This window comes from Trichosurus vulpecula, chromosome 1 (genome assembly GCF_011100635.1).
Source record: "Trichosurus vulpecula isolate mTriVul1 chromosome 1, mTriVul1.pri, whole genome shotgun sequence".
NCBI lineage: Eukaryota > Metazoa > Chordata > Mammalia > Diprotodontia > Phalangeridae > Trichosurus > Trichosurus vulpecula.
The window spans coordinates 92,342,272-92,362,253 of record NC_050573.1 but is presented as its reverse complement, the minus strand read 5'-3'; the positions used below and the strand labels follow the sequence as shown (position 1 = coordinate 92,362,253).

General features: G+C 38.1%; 1 protein-coding gene across 2 annotated transcripts in view; it reads right to left on the bottom strand.

Annotated features, from left to right (window-relative positions):
* Positions 1–19,982, bottom strand: part of TRAPPC9 (trafficking protein particle complex 9) — a 1,018,418-nt gene that overhangs the window by 288,881 nt on the left and 709,555 nt on the right. For both annotated transcript variants that reach the window (XM_036742028.1, XM_036742029.1), the window contains one exon: positions 4,966–5,056. In XM_036742028.1, the coding sequence (XP_036597923.1) occupies positions 4,966–5,056 (91 nt within the window). The remainder of the gene's footprint in view (positions 1–4,965; positions 5,057–19,982) is intronic.

Here is a 19,982-nt window from a genome sequence, read left to right as displayed (position 1 = left end):
GTGATCCTGTGCAAGTCATCAACCTCTCTGTATCTGAACTTCTTTTTCTGTCAAGTAAAGGGACTGGACTGCATGATCTCTACAGTTCCTTCAGGTTCTACACACTGATGTTCCAAGGACCTTGTCACCTCTAACATTCTAACCAATTCGTTTAGTTGTTAGGCTTATCATACTCATCCCTAAGCTCCAAGTAAAATACCATCTGAGACACGTGGGGGATGCATAGACAATGCATTAAAAACTGCATACTGTAGAGAGTTTACAATCTTTACAAATGATGGACAATGTCTTGATTTTTTTTCAAATGTACTTAATCAACCAAAACTAATTCATTATTTGTTAATAAATGACAGAAGTGCTGACTAATATACTCACAAAGAACAGATGTTTGGAAATATCTAGGGTGCAGGAACAATCTACATCACACAACAGTTACTAAGTAACCCTGAGAAGGAAACAGAGGTACAACTGGCAAGTTGAGCAGGTTGTATACGGTAGTACCCAGCTGTTTACTGTCCAACAATATCTAGCCTAAAATCCAATCAATCAAGCTTTTCTCCCTTTCCTTGCACTTAGGAAGAAAGATATATTGCTAAGGAGGAAGACAGGTATTATTGTATTATCAGTATTTTATTTTGGCTTCACTAATCATACCCTGACTTCTTACCCATACTTATTCAGGATGCAGAAGGTGGGATGGTAGGATTAGGGGATACCTTCCCTCTGATACCTGTCCATGTTCAGCCTTAGTGGGAACACTTTCTTTTTTCTTTAGTTGACCCAAGAAGTTTATGTGATCTTTTGAAGATAGAGGTGTAATTTTTTCTTTCTAAACAACTTTACTAACAGCCAAGAGTAAGGAAACAAAATGAAATTTACATAGCATCAAATCTTTTGGCTGAAGAGTATATAGAGAGTTTTCTAAAACCCCTTATAGAGGCCAGAAGAGTTTTTAGGGATTGCTAGCTCTACTCTCATCTACTTAGGCATGAACCAATGAAATGATCAACTGCCGTCCTGTCTCTGTAGGAACCTCTGATCTTGCCTCTCTGGCTACTTCCAATATAGATTAATGAAAACAACACTAGATTTTGAATCAGAAGACCCAGGTTTGAACTCTGGCTCTTCTACTTACTAGCTATGTGACTTTGGGCAAGTCATGTCACCTATCTATTAAATGAAGTAGTTAGGCATGATCTATAAGGTCTGTTCAAAGCTCTACATTCTAGGAACTTTCATTCTTGACCTCCCCCCCCCAACAATTTCCAATGTCAGAACTTCTAGGGGTCATTAGTCTTCAACATTAGCGTGGTGTTATCCATTTCCCAATATTCCAAACAGATAAGGCATAGCTCATACATTTTCTACTGAGGAAGTGTTCGTGCAAAGCACCTCATAAAGTTCCATTACATCAATTACTTCATATATAGTGAGACTAAGGGATGACTAGTAGCCCGTGTGCTTCATTGACATCCATAAAATTCCAAGGGAATTTGATGAAGGTCCCAGGAACACTAGGTGAATCCCCTGTAATGAACTTATCAAAGGGAATGCACAAGAGTCAGGAAAGATTTGAAGGCAATACCCGGACCAATGAGATCACAGATCCAGTGGAGTATAGGAGTATGCATTACACTCATAATCCTATAAATTCTGGTCAACAGTAAGAGATGGGTCATTTATACATACATACACCCATATACATACCTACCTAATCAATAATTTTGTTTTGGTATTGTAGAATTATCCAGCACAGACTCAAAATTAAAAAAAAAAGCTTTGCAATTTGCTCTTTTATGATTTCAAGAAAAACTAAGTTTGTATTTTATAAATACCACTTTTCGGGGTGGGGGAGGGGAACAAACAATTCCAACTTTATCCTTAGAAGCTCATGGAATAAGGAATAAGCTTCCTAGTACTACTATAAGTCAGATACTGTAACATATCTGCCTTGACATTAAAGCTGACATTTAGGCATAAGCATCTAAATTTATCTCAATCTAAACATAAGAGTCATCTTAAACTTTATTTAAAACATAAAAGCCATTCTTAGTTCATGGGCTATACAAAAGCACGTGGCAGGCTGGATTTGGTCAATAGGCTATGGTTTCTGGACCCCTGCTCCAGAATACAACATCCTGTATCCCAGCTATGTCAAAGTACATAGAATTCATCCTCTTCAATAACTACTTTCAATAAAGCTAAGCAAGGGACCTAGTCAGATCACCAGCATCAGAGGCCTGACTGATGCTGGGAAATACCCAATGCAGCTACTTACATCTTGGGAAATAAACAGATAAGAATGAGCTTCCATCTGTGTCATCTAATTATATCCATTCCTTCCTTCACACCATACCTTCTTTCCCTGACTATGTACTTGCATCCTTGCTCTCCCTTCCTTAGTATCTCTGCCGTAAAGGTCATTTCTGTTGACAATAATCATGTGGTAGGTGTGAACTTATCCAATATTTTATTAATTTGATCATTTTCCACCAGAATCCTGAATTATAGAACCCCAAGGGAACTCTGGCACTGACTTCCACCTACTGAGATTATTGTTTACAATGATCTGTAAGTAAAAAAAGAGCAAAGACAAATGCAGTGACATCTGTTGAATATGTGATTTGATACTGATAATACATTGCTTTAAAAATAAACTAGATAATAAAAAATAAGCTGAGTTCTCTGACCTATATGTATTCCCCTATTCTCCCAACCCCATCTTTCTTCCTAACTTCTCCAAGTTGAGAAAACTTCCATCTTTCTGGTTCCCCTGATCTATTGCAACAGTCTGCTAACTGGTATTCTTTCCTCGAGTTTCGCTTCTTTCCAAAATATCCTTGTCATTGCAAATTAATATTCCTAAAACATAGGTACAACCATAAAGAAGAATGGCATAGTGGATAAAATGTCAGCCTCAGGAAGAAAAATCTGGGGTCAAGCACTATCTCTGACATATACTGGATTGTAATTCTGGGCAAGCATTTAATCTCCCAATGCCCCAGGTAATTTTCTATAACTGAATTAAGAGAAGACACTAATCTGCATTGGTAGAGAGAATTTCTTCCCTGGGATCTCCTTATGCCAGTCACAGGCCAGATGATTTTTTTTAATTTTTAAAGAGGATAGTTCTGAATATGCCACTCCCTTCCTCAAGAAGTTCCAGGGCCTCTAAAGGGAAAAAAAACTCCCCTCTTTGACATTTTAAGTCCTTTACAATTAGGTACTAGCCTTTCTTTCCAGGCTTATTTCATATTATTCTCCTTCATGAATTCAATAATCTAACCAAAATGGCCTATTCCCTTTTCTTTGTATCCAGTAGTCATACCTCGTCTATGTCTTTGTACTGGTAGAATACAATGAATGGAATGAACTCCATTTTCATCATGTTTCATAGAATCCCTAGTTTCCTGCAGGGCTCAACTCAAGAAAATCTCCTAGCCCATACTACTCCATTCCCCTCTACCTCAAATTCTTCCCCTCACTCTCCACCAAGCTGCTAGTGCTTTTACTTCAGAAATTATTTTGTATACATTTTAAACTTAACTATCAGTTCTCATGTTATAGTCTCTCCAACATATAAGTCTCATGATGGTAGGGGCTGTTTTGATTTTTGTCTTTGCAGTCCCAGGCCCTGGTGTGGGGCATAGAAAAAGCACATAGTTGGTGCTTAATAAATACTTAGTGAACCTGACAGATAAATGTTGTGTCAGAACCTATGACACTGATCCAGGATGGGCTCAAAGCTACTAGAAGGACATACTTTGATCCTTGTTAATAAAAGGAATACCAGATATTTTGCAGAGTGCAAAAATCTTCATTCTATAAGTTCTGGATTGGCAACTTATGATGTAGGGAAGTAAATGGGGAATTGATAGACTCTTCAATCTCAGAATAGGATAGTGGAAGAGGTCAGGGGCAAGGGAGAAGTTGGAGGGTCAGAGTATAGCAGTAGGTGCTTTTCCTGAGCCTTTGCAACAGAGTAGGTAAATCTTGTTCATTAACTAGATAATGGTGAAAGGGCTATAATTTACGTTCTTGTGGTTTATGTTTTTTTTAAACAACATAGGTTATAAGATTTGATCTAAAAGAGGCTCATATTGTGACAGCATCATGTCAAATGAATATACTTATAAAAAATTACTCTGATTTCAAAGCAGTGTGGTATGTTCTTTCTTAAAGAAAAGCAGAGTACTCAATGCTTAGGAAAAAAGAAAACAGACCACAATATCTGTTCCTATATATGCCACAAGGTAAACCTTTAAATGAAAGGTTAATAATAACAAATGGAAGTAGAAATAGTCATCCTTTCTGTGCTGTATATCCTTATTCAAGTCACTTTCAAAATACATGCTTTTGCATCCTGCCCATAAAAGTGAACAAGGAGACTCATTTATCCTAACATGATTTAAATTCAAGAAACTATGACTAATGGTTGAGTCCAGGTGAAGCTACTTGACCCTTCTAAGATTACTTGTTGCAGGCTTCATTCAATATAATCCCAAAGCTCAGTATATACTACCCACATATCACATTGCAATAAACACTAATAACATATCCATAAGACAAGCTTATTGAGAAATCATAACTTGCCATTTTGGATCAAAAGAGAAACCTAAAACACAAACCAAACAAAGTATATATTGATATCTTTTGGTAGCAAACCAAATCTCACCCAAAGTAGTCAGCACCTTCAAAATACTGACGTAGAACCAAGAGTCAAAAAGTTCAAACCAGGTTGAAATGAAGACTTCACGTTTTTCAATTAATGAGCTTAGCTAGTACAATTTCAGAGATCCGACTGTAACAAAATTATCTTCTAGTAGCTTCTTCCACTGTAAAGGTTTTCAGGCAATGTCACCTGAATATCTGTGGTTTTTCTAACAACTAACCTTTAAATGATTGATTATTAAGGAAACAATTTAGATCCAAGCAAAACTATTTTATCCTTCAGAGATTACTCACCCCATTGCAAAGGAGCCAACTGGAGATGCTCCAGGACCAGCTGGTTGAGGATCCCCTCAACACTTGCTTCCCCATGTCGCTTCAAAGATGGGTAAATCAAAGTTAAGGAAAACTGAGGTTCTGAATAAGAAGTTGTCTACAAACATAAATGGCAGACATTTTACATACTACTGAATTAGACCACAGGGAAATAAAATTTAAAAATAGATGATAAAAACGTAAAGATGCCCAACTACATAGAAATTGAAAATAATTTCTAAAATGACAGTTGAGTCAGGGGAGAAACCCCCAAAATACAATGAAAATACAACCACATATTAAAACATTGAAGATACAGCCAAAACTTTTCCCAGAGGAAGTGACACTTTTAAATATCAATAGAAAGAAATAAGAAATATAATCATTAATCTATACTTGAAGTCTTTGTAAAAGGAACAAAGCAATAAGCCTACAAACAATAGGAAGAATAGGAAAAACAAACTCAAAATAAGAGCAGCAATAAGGTAAGTAAAAAAGCAACTGGACTAATAAATACAAACAAATAAATACAACATATCTTAGGGAAGATTCCTTTAAGGTATGGATTGGTCTAGGTGGATGCGGATGAACCTTCCAAAATGTAAATTCTGTGATTTTAGAAAATCGATAAAATATCAATAAAACAGAAGCCACTGACAAATCTTTTCCCCCAAAAGACAGAAAAATGCAAATCACCAGAATTAGAACTAAGAAAGGAGAACAATGAATAACAAGGAAATGAAAAAAAAAATCAGGAAATGTTATACACTGCTATACCACTCCTATATTACTCTGAATGATCTATGATTTAATTAGTATGGGTGCACTCTCCACTGATGCACTGCACAACTCCTCCACATCATAGAGGGGCAGGGTGAAGGATTAAGTGATTAAGTGTCTACTATGTGACAAGCATCGTGCTAAGCATTTTACAAGAATTATCTCATTTTATCCTCACGACAATCCTGAGAGGTACATGTTTTTATTATTCTCCATTTTACAGTTGTGGAGGTAGCGAGGTGGGCCCTGGAGTCAGGGGGACCTCTGTTCAAATCTGGCCTCAGACATGAGCTGTAAAATCTTGGGCATGTCACTTGACCCTATTTGCCTCAATTTTCTCATCTGTAAAATGAGCTGGAGAAAGAAATGGCAAGCCAGTCCAGTATCTTTGCCAAGAAAACCTCTAAAAGGGGTCACAAAGTCAGATACAACTGAAAACAACTGAATCACTACCACACTTCCACAGAGGAAACTGAAACAAGTGACTTGCCTATAGTTACAAAGCTAAATAAGTGTCTGAGGTTAAATTTGAACTCAGGTCTTTCTGACCTGGGAATACTTATCATCCGATTTCACACAAGCAGATCAGGTACCCAGATCTGTCAAATCAAGTAAACAAGCATTAATACAGCACTTTTTATGCGCCAGGCATTGCAATGAGTGCAGGAAATATAAATATAAGCATAAAGACTATCTTTGCCCTCAAGGACCTTACATTCTAATAGGAGACAATAACATATGAAAAGGAATTGAAAAGTAGGAAGGTATCCATGAGGGGACATGTTGGAGAAAGTTCAGAGAGTCAGGAATAGAGTCCAGAGAAGAATGAAGGCATGACTAGTTTGGGAACTTGCCTTAAAATGGAGGTTTTGGGAGAACCAATGAGTCAGAGAAAGGGGGCACAGGGATGGAATGACCTTCCACAGCAAGAAGGCATGACATGGTAGAGGGAGTCCAAAGGGTCTGGAGCAGAGCCTCGAGAGGAATTGGCTATGTTTATCTTTCTTTCAGGGGTCTAGGGTAACTCTAAAAGATTATGAGAGTTTTCTATAATTTTATTGACTTGAGCCCCCATTTGAGTATGTCTCCTCAAAAAAACTGTTAGTGCCCAGTCAACATCTCAACATTATCAATACCTTTGATTAATTAGCAATTTAACCAGTTAATATAATTTAGCTTTTATAAAGAGATATTTCCTGAGAAGATACAATGAGAACATAAGTACACAAACCAGGAGCAAACTTCCCCTACCACCTCTGGCCCTGAGAAGGTTGGCCTCAGATTTAAAGTATTCACATAAAGTTCACTTCTCAAATGTGACATCATTAGTAGTTGGAACTGTTTTTTTGCTGGCAAGACTTAGCATCTTGGTTTGCTCGGTCAGCTCACTGCTGGGTTGGACTTTAGAGTTCACTCCTTGGGGCTATGCTCTTCAGCAGGCTGAGTCTCTGACAAACTTTCATAGTTCTTTTCAACTTTTGGACGTCTCAAAAGTCTCTGTGCCCAAGGAAAGAAGACACAAACAATAGGCCTAAGCATTGGGTGGCTCTTCTAAGGGAAAGCTGGAGACAAAGAGCATACCCACCTCCCACTGGCCCTCCAGAGTTCAATCATCCTTACATCTCAAGGCATACCTTTGTGACCTTGGCTAAGTCCTTCACCCTAAGTGACCCTTAGTTCTCTCAGCTATCAAATGACAAGGTTAAGACTAGATGATCTCTAAGGTCCCTTCCAGTTCTTGCTTCTTGTATTCTACAATCTACAAAATCACTTCCTGGCTTAAAAAAAAAACATTAGTCATGTAGTTAAAAACAATCTACATGAATATTAATAGCGCTATCAAATATACCAAGAGGTCGCATTTCTCTAGTGCTTTAAAGTTTGCAAATTGCTTTCCTTATAATAACTCTGTGAAGTATGGAGTGGAGATATCATCCTCAATTTATGGATGAGGAAAATGAAGCTCAGAAAGTTTGTGTGACTCCTCCAGGGTCATATAGCCAGTAAGGGGTAGAACTAGGTTTGAAACCCAAGTCAAGACCAGTGTTCCTTTTACCATACTGTGTGGTCTCTAGACATGCTATATGCCCTTTTGCTAAGCACAATCTAATGCTACTACATTAACCACCGATGTCTATTCACAGCCTCTCCAACAATCGGGAGAAAGCTCTGGTTTTATGGAAACAATAGAATAATTCACAAGCAGTTAAACAGTCTCTGAAGACAATGGGATCATCATCTCAAGACTAAACTGGTATGATGCTGTAGCGATGTTACTATAGCAATAGATAGAAGCTTTTTGGGCTCTGTTACCTTCTTTTGAAACTTTTGGTCCCCACCTCCCCATTCCCATTTTATTCATGCAAAAGCTGAGTCACAGAGAGGGAGAGGAATTTGTCCCAAATCACACAATTATATTTTTTTGTTCCATTGGGAATTTAGTGCACAAATATGGACATTCATATTTTAAGAGTCTGAGTTCTATCAGAGGCCTAGAATCTTAGAGCTGAAAGGGCCCTTATAGATCACTGAGCACAAACTTATTTTAAAGATGAAAAAACTAAGGCCTACAGAAGGCAAATATATTGCTCAAGACTACACACCAACCCAGTGAAAAGTGTTGAGAACAGAATTCAGGTCTCTTGACTAATGACTAGACTAATATATTCCACTTCTTTTACATATGAAACAGAAATTGATTACTACCCAGTATATGGACCTTTAACCAGGAAATCTAAAGAGTTAAACTTTCTAAGAATTAGAGCTAACCCAAAGTGAAATGAACTACTGTAACACAGGAATTAGTGGGGGTTTCATAGCATCATAAGTTTTCTATCAGTGAACTGGTGCTGATGAGGGCACAGTCTCTGGGAACCCCCTTGAGCTGTCCCTGAGTCTTCCGGCTGGATCTGGCCTTCCCCTAGGGCCACAAGCCTCACATTGTCTTTGGGCCCAGATCTCTCCCTCTATTGTTACTTTAGATATGCATGCCTTCAGTTACTTCCCAACCTTTGATATTCCTTCAGGAACTTCCTGCCCTTAATTCTATTCTCTTGGTTCCTGGACTCTGACCTCACCTGGTCCTCCTTAGACTTCCCCTCAAGACCCTCCCCTAAACCCCTCCTCTAGTCACCCCAGACCACCCCTCAATCCCTCCTACAATCTTTGTGTATATAATCTCCGTCTTGCCTCGATGAAGGTGCTCAGATTCAATCTAATTCAGTAGGTTGAATCTGGCCCGCTTGTGGAAACAGGCGTCACAAGGGGGAAGGGGGGGGATTTCTTAAGACAGCCCATTATGGTGAATCCCTAATAAACTTTGTCTTTTCCCTTGGCTGAGAAGGCTTGAGTCGAATTCTTTCGGCAGGACCCGGCGCGTAGGCATTTTGGGGCCGTGGCGATCACCCCTAGAAACATATGGTTCCCTATTTTGGGGTGTCCAGCACCTCTCAACCTTTTACCTCTTCAGTGCCATTGGTTAGGAATACCATTGAATAAAATCTTGTAGGGTTGGATTTGTCCTTAAAAGTCCCTTCTAACTCTGAGAATCTGTGATTGTGGTAAAATGAGAACTACATGAGAATTCCCCAGGAAGGTGGTCAGGTAAAGTAAGGTGAGACTACAAGAGCCAGACCATCTTGCATATGAAGAAAAGCTGAGTGCTAACTAGTCAAACATTAGATTTTGAGGAAAGGGAAAATATACAGATGCATTCAGGGTCTCAACATGAAGGGTGGTGGGAAGAAAAAAAAGCCCTGTCTTTGGAGTCAAGAACTTGGGGTCAAGACCTAGATCTGATGTTTCCTAATGGCATAACTAAGAAAAAAGTCATTTAACTCCTCTAAACCACAGCACTTTGTAAACCTGTAAGACAAAAATGAGTTTATTAATAGGTTCACTTCCCTACTTTTTTAAACAAAAATGTAAATTCCCAGGAGCTTAACCTCATTATTACTTCAAGACCCTGGTCTCATGTCACCTCCTTCAAGAAATCTCCGTTAACCCATCAGATCTCATCAAATCCTGTATTCCTCTCACGTACTTCTCACATTCTACTTTGTATTGCCCTTATTTGTGTTTCTCATTTTCCTTAAACTCTGTGAGGGCAAGATGGAATTGTATCTATCCTTCTCTCAGCTTTTTCTAACACCAACTTCATGTACCTTAAGGCCCTGAGGCCCTCCTTCCCTTATAAAAGATGGCACTAAAAGGTCGGATAATTATATTGACTGTCACCTGACAGTTTTCCATTGTGGAACCCCTCCTTCAATTTCAACTTGAAAATATCTATGGTTTAATTGGTGTAGGTCCTCTTTCCACATATGTTGTTAGCTGTTTTTGCCAAAAATATTACCTGATGGCTCTTTGTATCCATAGAATCTAGCATAGTCCTTTATAGGTTGCAGGAATTTAACAAGTGTTTGTGGAATACTGTTGAATTGAATATAATAAGTCATGGAGGGGTTGTAATCTTTGTCAATGATTGAAACTGCCTTGATGAAGGATAACAGAAACATCTCTAATACCAGAAATTTATAGGTAGCTTATTATTGTCAATATTAATAATTAATGATATGATTAATAAATCATTAGTGAATAACTGTACTTTTTTGTACTTCTACTAAGAAGCAGAGGGAAACTGACCACCCCCCTAGCCATGTGACCTTTGGTACTTCTTAACCTGAAAGTCTGTTGTGAGAACTAAAAAAGATGTGCACAGACAATATTAGTGTAAGCTATCAATATTAGTCTCTACAATATTCAAACCTATTATGTGAAGAGAAATGGAGACCCATCTGTAGATTTCATCTCTCTTTGTCTCTCTCTGCCTCCGTTCCCATAGTTATTAATATATTTGGCTGGGATTAGTGGTATGTCCTATGACCATCGAAGGAATTAACGGGCCTACATGAGGATGCTGACCTCCAAAGCAGGGTCCTCCATCTAACTGGGCAAACAAATCACAGCAATTCAGCATATTCTTTACTCAGATGCAGTGGCTCAATGATGATAATTGCTCCACAATGCCACATTATCCTCAGGGATATGGTCTTGAAAAGGCAGCATTGAAGAGTGCTGTACTAGGAATCAATGAATACCAGTTCTCTCTCTCACATTTTTGGTATAATCTTAGTCAATTTAAATTTTTTTAAGTTTAATTTACATTTAAGTGATATTACAAATTAATTTAGTTAAATTCACAATTAGCTTTCCCTCAAAATTAAGTAAAAATTCCTAAAATAAAATGTAAACTTTTCTTCAATCTTTGGAGCAGAATTTATTAAGTTTCTACAACTGGTTTTGTGTTGGAGCTCAAAGGAGACCTGTGATATAACAGCAAGGTGGCTATTTAACACCAGTCTAGCATGAAGGATGATAAGCTGACTCAGTAGTTAAGAAGGGATACAATTGAACTCAAAGAAACCTAACTAGTGTCTTTTTACCAACTTCTGCAGGTTTTAGGCTGCAAATTTCAAACTTTCATGCTATGAGGGGCCAGGATATGGGCCCTTTCATCTGAAAACCAGTCATTTAGATTCAGGTAAGTTAAAAACAAACAAACAAACAAGGAATTTATCAAATGAACAAACTAGATTAAGTAGTTGGAAATGAAAAGATTTTAAGTCTGAATTTACACACACATGTAACTGGTAATTATCGTCAAGAATTCAATTCAACTAACCTCACGAAATATTTTATCAGGTGAATGCTAGGTGTAGAGTACTTTGTCAAGTATTAAGTGAGATACAAGTATAAATAGTATAAAGTCTCTGTTCTGGCCTCAGCTTACCTGAATATATCAAACATTTTGTTGTAATGAACAGGGAATTCAAGAATACCAAAAGAATAAATATTTAGGGTAACTCAATGTATGGTACACTGCAGTAATACTATAAATTATTACAGATTAATTTTATGCAGAATTTTTACTATCAGGGACTATCAGAAAGACTATCAGAGACACATCAATAGAAGTAGGCTGGTCAGGTACTGGGGGTAGCTAGATGGATAGAGCATTGGGCTTGGAATCAAAAAAGACATCCTTAAGAGTTCAAATCTGCCCTTGGACACTTATTAGCTGTGTGACCCTGGGCTTCACTTAACCTTGTTTGGCTCAGTTTCCTCATCTGTCAAATGAGCTGGAGAAGGAAATAGCAAACCATTCCAGTATCTTTGCCAAGAAAACCTCAAATGTGATCATGAAGAGTAGGACACAATTGAAATGACTGAACAACAACAAAAGTCATGTATTGATGGTGACAGATAACAGATGGAAAGCTAGAATGTTAAACTAGAATCAATGACATATTAAAACAACTAGATGAAGACCTGTGATGTGACAGATAGATATTCAAAGGAAAGACATGGAAATAACTTTCAAAGGATTAGAGGGAATGGATAGGCTCTGATTTTCACTTGGAGAGGGTATGTTTGCAAAGATGAAATTATGAAGCAATTAAAATGTATCAGAAAGGAGGGAGGGCTGAATAACATGGATAACTGAGAGCATATGTAGTTTTGGTTTTAATCATGTAGCCATAGATCAATTCAACAGCTCAATCTCTCACTTTATCTTCAAAATGAAGGGGTTGGAGTAAATGTTCCCTGAGGTCATTTTCTGTTCTAACATTCTTTGAAGGTCATGGACAGTTGAATGACTAAAGCAGAGCTCAGTACTCAGTCTTCTTCTCTTCAACATTTTTTATCAATGACTTGGATGAAAACACAGATGGCATGCCTTTCAATTTGCAGATGACATGAAGCTGAGAGGGATAGCTTATATGCTGGATGACAGAAACAGGATCCAAATATGACTGGGATGAGGGACAAATCTAATAATAAGATATTTAATAAAGATAAAGCACATCAGTTAAAAAAACCTCAAATATTCTGGTATAAGATAAAGCGGACATAGCTAGACAAGAGTAAGGGTTCTAGTGAATTAAAATTTTCATACAATAACAAAAATTTACTGTGATATGGTAGTCATATAAGCTCATGTGACATTAGGTTATATGAATATAAGCATATTATTCAGACCGAGGGAGATAGTCCATCATCCTTTGCTGTAGTCTGAGTAAATATGGAGTGCTGCATAGAGATCGAAGTATTGTATTTTGGGAAGAATATTGAAAAATGTCCAAAGGAGGATGGCCAGGACAGTAAGAGGACTAGAAACTACGCCATATGAAGATTAGTTAAAGCAAGTAGGGATGTTTAACCTGAAAAAGAGATGACTTTAGGACAATATGATCACTGTCTGAGAAGCTGTCATAGGGAAGACAGATTAGACTTCTCCTGGCTGAGCTCAGATGGCAGAATTAGAACTAATAGGTATGATTACAGAGAGATAAAATTCAGCTCAATATATGGAAGACTTCCTTACCACTAGAATTGCCCAATTATAGGTCAGGTTGGCTCAAGAGACTGTCGTTTTCTTTTCATTAAAAGTTTTTCAGAAAAGGTCAGAAGACCACATGTGGGAAATGTGACATAGAGAATTAATATTTCAAATATAGGATGGACTGGAGAACTAGATGATCTTTAAGACAAGAAGGTGGATAGTGCCTTTAACCTGGAATCATCAAGACATGAATTCAAATTCAACCTCAGACATTTGTTGTGTGACCCTGGGCAATTCACTTAATTTACTTGAATTTCCTCATCTGCAAAATGGGAACAATAAAAGCATCTACCTTCCAGGGTAGTTGTGAAGATTATCTGTAAAGCGCTTTGCAAACCTTAAGGCGTACAAGTGTCAGCATAAGTGCTATCACTATTATTATAACAATTAGGATCCATTTCTAGTCTAAAGCTCACAATTCTACAGCATCCCAGTTCTTAAGATACTTATAAAGGGAAGGACACATTATTAGAACAGCAACTGAAACAGAACAGAATTAACAATGGACGGCATTTACATTGTGCTTTAAAGTTCACAAAGAGCTTTCATAGTGCGTCATTGGAGCCTAACAACAACCCTGAAAGGTAGCTTTATATTTATCCTCATTTCACAAATGAGAAGAGAGCTTAAGAGAAGTTATGTGATTTGCCCAGCGTCTCATAGCTAGTAAATGTCTGAGGTAGGATTGGAATTCAGATCTTGCCAACACCAGTTCAGCACTCTACCCACCATGCCACCTTGCTGCCCAACGGCAGGAAGAGGCTGATGGAGAAGGCTGAGAAATTTGAATTGAGACAGTTCTGTTTTCACCTTGGGAGGTTATTGGGGACTGTATCAGAGAAGGCTTTAAGGAAAATCTAAACTGGAACTCAAACTTTGGGATGGACTTCAGCAGCTGCAAATGAGGATAGTGTGAAGTGAAAGGGAGTCCACTCTAGATAGATGTGGAATGGTGTGAGAAAAGGTAATGAGATGTGAGAGGACAATATGACAAGGGGGGATGGAGAGTATGCACTGCAGAACAGGTGAAATGGAACAATAGAAAGATGGGCAGGTGGCTTAGAGCCAGCAATGTAGGGTTACTATTTCTATTTTAGTATGATTCTCTCTATGGTTGCTGTGTGGAAAGTGCTTTTTAAACTGTTATGCTGTGTATAAATCAGTTACCATTACCAATAGAGTAGAAAGCAATATGTATATTATTATGTGTACAATTGTATAGTGTGTAAAAATAGTACCGTTAAGGTAACATAGACATTTGAGATGCCATTTTCCTCCATCGTACTATGACTAGCTTTCACTCTCAGGGTACTCACTGTACAAAAGGAATGAAATTATTAGTGGCAAGTTCAAAGGTGAGATAGTTGATGTTAGTTATTTCTTACAGATGTTAGGAACCAAAAGCTCTTTAGCTCTTAGTAAGAAGAGAAGAGAACTAAAAAGCAAGTCCAAATGAGTGCCCAAAATAGCAATGTTGAAAACTTCAGGTTTCCAGATACACCAGGCTCTCAGTCTTCCCATCCCGTTCTTCTCCCACATATCCCAGGAGTCAAAGTGATAGAGATCAGCCAAATCCTGACTTTTCTGTGATGAACTGAGGGTACAAGGATCTGACTGAACATCCAGTCACCCCTAGATCTATAGTCTAAACTAAAATCCAGCCTTATACTTTTACTATCTGTCTGACCTCAGACAAGTCATTTAACCCCTACTGATCTCAGTTTCCTCAACTGTAAAAATGGATATCATAATAACACCTACTTCCCACGGCTGCTCTGAGGATCAAATGAGATAATATTTGTAAAGTGTTTAGTACAGTGCCTGGCACATAGTGGTGCTTAATAAATGCTTATTCCTTTCATTACGCTCTACCAAAAGAACAGAATATTTAAAAGAGAGATAAAGGTTTTTATTTACCCACCTTAGAAAAGAAGAAAGGAAAGCAGAAGAAAAAGACAAATATAGTCACCTTGTTTCTGCTATGATAAAAATAGACACACTGGTCATTGTTCCCAATTAGCAAGGTGTCTTTGGAATGTGTCAAAACACCCACATTTTACTGATTTACTTGGTAACAGCGCATGATGTCCAGAAACACAGAGTCTTTGAGATTCAGGCTACCTCTGGTGGTGCATGTCTGCTTCCAGATGGCACTATCACTGCTGCGCTTATAAAGAAATCTAACAGTTAGCCAAGAGACTTTAAAAATGCAGTTGCCACGGGCATTATTCACTGAGAAGTTTGAAGAAACCCTGGAGAAGCATACATGTAAAAAGATAAGCAGTGTAGAATAGTTAAACACACTAGCCACAGGATCAGGAGGATAGATTGCAGCTCATGATTAACCATTAAAGTTCTGTATAACTTCGGGCAAGTATTTAAGCCTCCCTGAATCTCAATTTTCTCATATGTAAAACAAGAGGTGGGGGTAACTTTCTAGGGTCCCTTCTAGCTCTGATGTTCTATGTTCTAAGATCCCCAGCAGTAAAAGAATTCTACATTCTCATATTCCTTATACTGAAGTCACTGGTGGTTATTCTATTATTTATTTCGTATAAGCCAAATAAATGTATGTGGCAAAAAGGCTCTGTAAATCAACTTCTCATCTTTAGATCTTCTTGTCAGAATATGTTGACATATGCAAGATAGAGGATTGGGTAGTGAGCAGAATATGTGAAAGCTATCAGTAGTTCAGACAAGACTCCTAGAAAAGTACAATTAAACATGAACTCTAAATCATATAATAGATTTATAAAAGCCATTAAGAATCATCTAGTTCAAGCCCTTTGCTTGGCAAAATAAGGAAGGTGGACATGGCACTGTGTGCCTATAATCCTTGCTGCTTCAGGAGCTGAACCTGAAGCTGGTGGATCACTTGAGTTCAGGAGTTCTGAGTAACGGCAGGGCTAACGGTAATTGAGTGGATACCAAATCCAGTAAACCTCTGAAAGCAGGAAGGGGAAGAGGCATCAGGAGACCTAAGGAGAGGCAAAACAGCCCAGATAAGAAAGACAGAACAGGTTAAAGCTTCAATGCTACACCAATAAATACTAGGTTCTAGTCTAAGTGGCCACTGTACTTCCAGGGGGGGAGCTAGGGAGACCCAGTGTCAAAAACAAAACAAAAAGATAGATGAGGAAAATGATGTCCAGGAAGGTAAGGTGACTTGTCCAAAGTCATACAGCTATTAAGTGATGAATAGGGAAAAAAAATTACAGATCTTCTGTCAAGTCTGGCTGGCTTTCAACTATTCTACGCTTATACATTCATTATTTTGCAATTAAAATATTCCTTAATATTTTAATTTTGTTCCATCAACAACAAATATGTAGCACTTGATTGGAATACAACAAAATTTGGTCTTTATGCACAATTACTGGTCATTCTTCTAATCATTCATTGTAGTCCCTACTCCATTCAACATGTTCCTATTATCTGACAATTACTGAGAAGTAATCTGTATAAGATCTTATGTTAGGCTTTGTGAGGAATGAAAAGATGTGAGACTCGAATTTAGTGGAGAAAAATAATACATACAAACTAAAATCCTAATATAAGGAAAAATATGGTAAATATAATATGAATGGGTCACAGCAAATTCGAGGGTAATTAAGAAGTGAGAAAACACTTTGGAAGAGGGGAGTTCTAACAGGGCAAGTGAAGATAGAAAAGGAAAGGAAGGTTCCATTTGAACTGGACTTTTAAGTTGGTAAGCAAAGCCTAAGCTGGCAGCAAAGGCAAAAAATCATATACAGATAACAACAGATGTAATCCAGTTTGGCTAAGACATAGGGTTTCAGTGGGAGAGTAGTGAGAGATAAGGGCAGAGAAGCTAAGTTACTTGCTCTGCCCTCCCTGAGACTGCAACTGAATCTTCTTCTTTCCATCTACACTGGCACCACTACTGCTGCTCCTCCACTCTCCAACTAAACCACTAGTTTGGGGGGAGCTAAGTTATTCAGCTCTGCCCTCTCTGGGGCACTGCAGCTTCCAATCAGGTCATTTCTCCAGGTGTTTCCTCTGCCCACTCTTCCTATTTCTACCTCCTGTTCTGAGTAAAGCAATAAAAACAATACTAATATTGTCTGTGTAAGAAGCAGATCAGGTGTCTGTCCTACTATTCTATTCATCATTTTTATAATTTCACAGAATTTAACTCCTTTCTCTTTTCATTATATGACCTATATGCAGTCTCTTCCATTAGAATGCAAGCTACTTGAGGTCAAGGTTTGTCTGGCCCTGGATCTGTATTGCTAGTACTTGGCACCTAATAAGGCTTAATAAATGATTTTCATTCATTCAGGAAATTAATGCTAGGCCAAGCAGTTTGGACTTGATTCTTTTACACACACACACACACACACACACACACACACACTGCTGGAATATATCTCAGCCTAATTATTAGAATATGGCATCATAATACTACTCTATCCACTCTACCTTTATTTTTCTTCCTCCTTTTGAATAAGGCATTCCTTTCTAGTCATATTCCAGAAATGGTTTTCATGACACCAAGTCTCAATATTTATAAGGTCAAATTTGCCTCCTTGATTTAAGGTCTCTAGTTCACCTTGTTATGCACTGACTGGATAGAACGCATGTGGAATGTTGTGGAGATAGAATCTATAGGCTGTAATAACTGTATGGACATGAGAGGTGACAGAGGAAAGATTCAGTGAGCATATATCAAGTGCCTCATATATATCAGGCACTGTTCTAGGCACTGGAGGTATACGCACTAAAAAATAAAATTATCTCTGACTTCAAGAAGATTCTGTTCTATTGGGCATAGGAGGACCAGGTCAATGGTGGTATCACACAGAAAGTCATCGAGTACTTCTTAATCATGTGCTATGTTCCAGGCACTATGTTAAGCAATGATACAAAGGCAGAAATACGAACATTTTTTCATGCCTTGCAATTCTGTGAATGTTGGGTAGAAAACAGTGTTGGCAAGTGCCTGTATACCCCATGGAAAGCTTGAAAGCTAGGGTGGACTTAGGCCAGATTGCAGGAGCAAAACAGCTGGTGGCACAGTGGATAGAGTCAAGAAGACCTGAGTTCAAATCTAGCCTTAGATACTTACCAGTTGTGTGACCCTATGCAAGTTACTTAACTTTGGCTTGTCTCAATTTCCTCATCTGTAAAATGAAGATAACAGCACCTCCCTCAAATGTGACAACATTTGTAAAGTGCTCAGCTCACTTCCTAGCACAAAGTAGGTACTATACAAATATTACTTATTTCTATTTTTTTTCTTGGCACTATTAACTGTTTCATTAGTCCTTATTTCCTGAAGGATTTCCTATAAGGCCATTTGAATATGAGGACATTCAGAGGAAAAAGGCAATGTGTGAATAAGAGTTGCATGGTATAGTGCAAAGAATCTCAGTTTTTCCATCTGTAAAATGGTAATACTTCGACTACCTACCTTCCTCAGTTGCTTTGATGAAAGCATTCATAAACATTAAAGCACTATGTAAAATGACATCAGGCTCTAAGCTGACACCTTACCTTTTTCCTATATCCAATATCTTCTGAGTCACTTGAAGGCAAGGGTTCTAGGGAGTAAACAGGTATTTCATATACAGTACATTAATATTGAAACTAATGAACTTTACACAAACTACAGAACTTTATTTATATGAACTGCCACCCAAGTGTAGATCCTCATCACCTCACATCTGGACTATTATAATAGCTTGCTGATTTGGTCTCCCTGCCTTAGGTCTCTCTCCACTACAATCCATCCTTCACTCAGCTCCCAAAGTGATCTCCCTAAAATGCAAGTCTTACCTTGTGAACCTCCTCCTCAATAAATTCAAGTGGCTCCCTATCACCTCCAGGATCAAATATAAAATCCTTTATTTGGCATTCAAATACCTACATAATCTGGCCTCCCTCCTAATTTACTACTCTCTTTACACTTATCCCCATGTACTTTTCAGTCTAGTAACATTGCTATTCCTCAAACAATGAACTCCATCTCCTAACTCCAGGAATTTTCAGTGGCTGTCCCTCACGACTCAGATTCTTGTACTACTCATCTTTTGTCTCTTGTCTTTTGTGGATCCCATCAAATCCCAGTTAAAACCTTACCTCCTGTAGGAAGCCTTTCCTGATCTCCCCCTTAAAGTTAGTGCTTTCCCTCTACCCATCATCTTCAGAATATACTGTATATAGTTTATTTGTACAAAGTAGTCTTCATGTTGCCTCCCCATTAGGCTGTGAGCTCCTTGAAGACAAGGATTGTCTTTTGCCCCTCTTTGTATCCCCAGCACTTAGCATGGTGCTATCACATAGTAGGTGCTTAATGACTCTTATTACAATAATAATATTAACTAAATATAGAGAAAGAAGAGACCTTGGAGTTTATCTTATACATTCTCCTGATTTTATAGCGGGAGAAACCCAGAAGGAAACAATGGCTGGGGTTTGTTAATTGCTAGAATTACTAGAAGTGCCAGGACTAGAATCTAGACCTCCTGATTCCCAATGCTACTTTCCACACTGCCAATCTCCATGTGATCCTCAGCTTATTACTTAAGATACTCAGAACAAAGATTACCATGCCCTGTTTACAGACAAGGACATTAGAGCTCAGAGAAAAAAAAAAGTGATGTGTTCAAAGTCACATATCTAGGAAGTTCTGAGTCAAGACTTGAGCCTACATTGACCTCCAAGTCCAATGTTCCTTCCATTGTACAATGCTACCTAAAGGACCTCCCAGATGCTAGAGCAAATATTTTAAGGGCTACCTCAAAATAACAAAAAGAGCAGGCATAAACACATAAAGAAATATAAGTAGTTC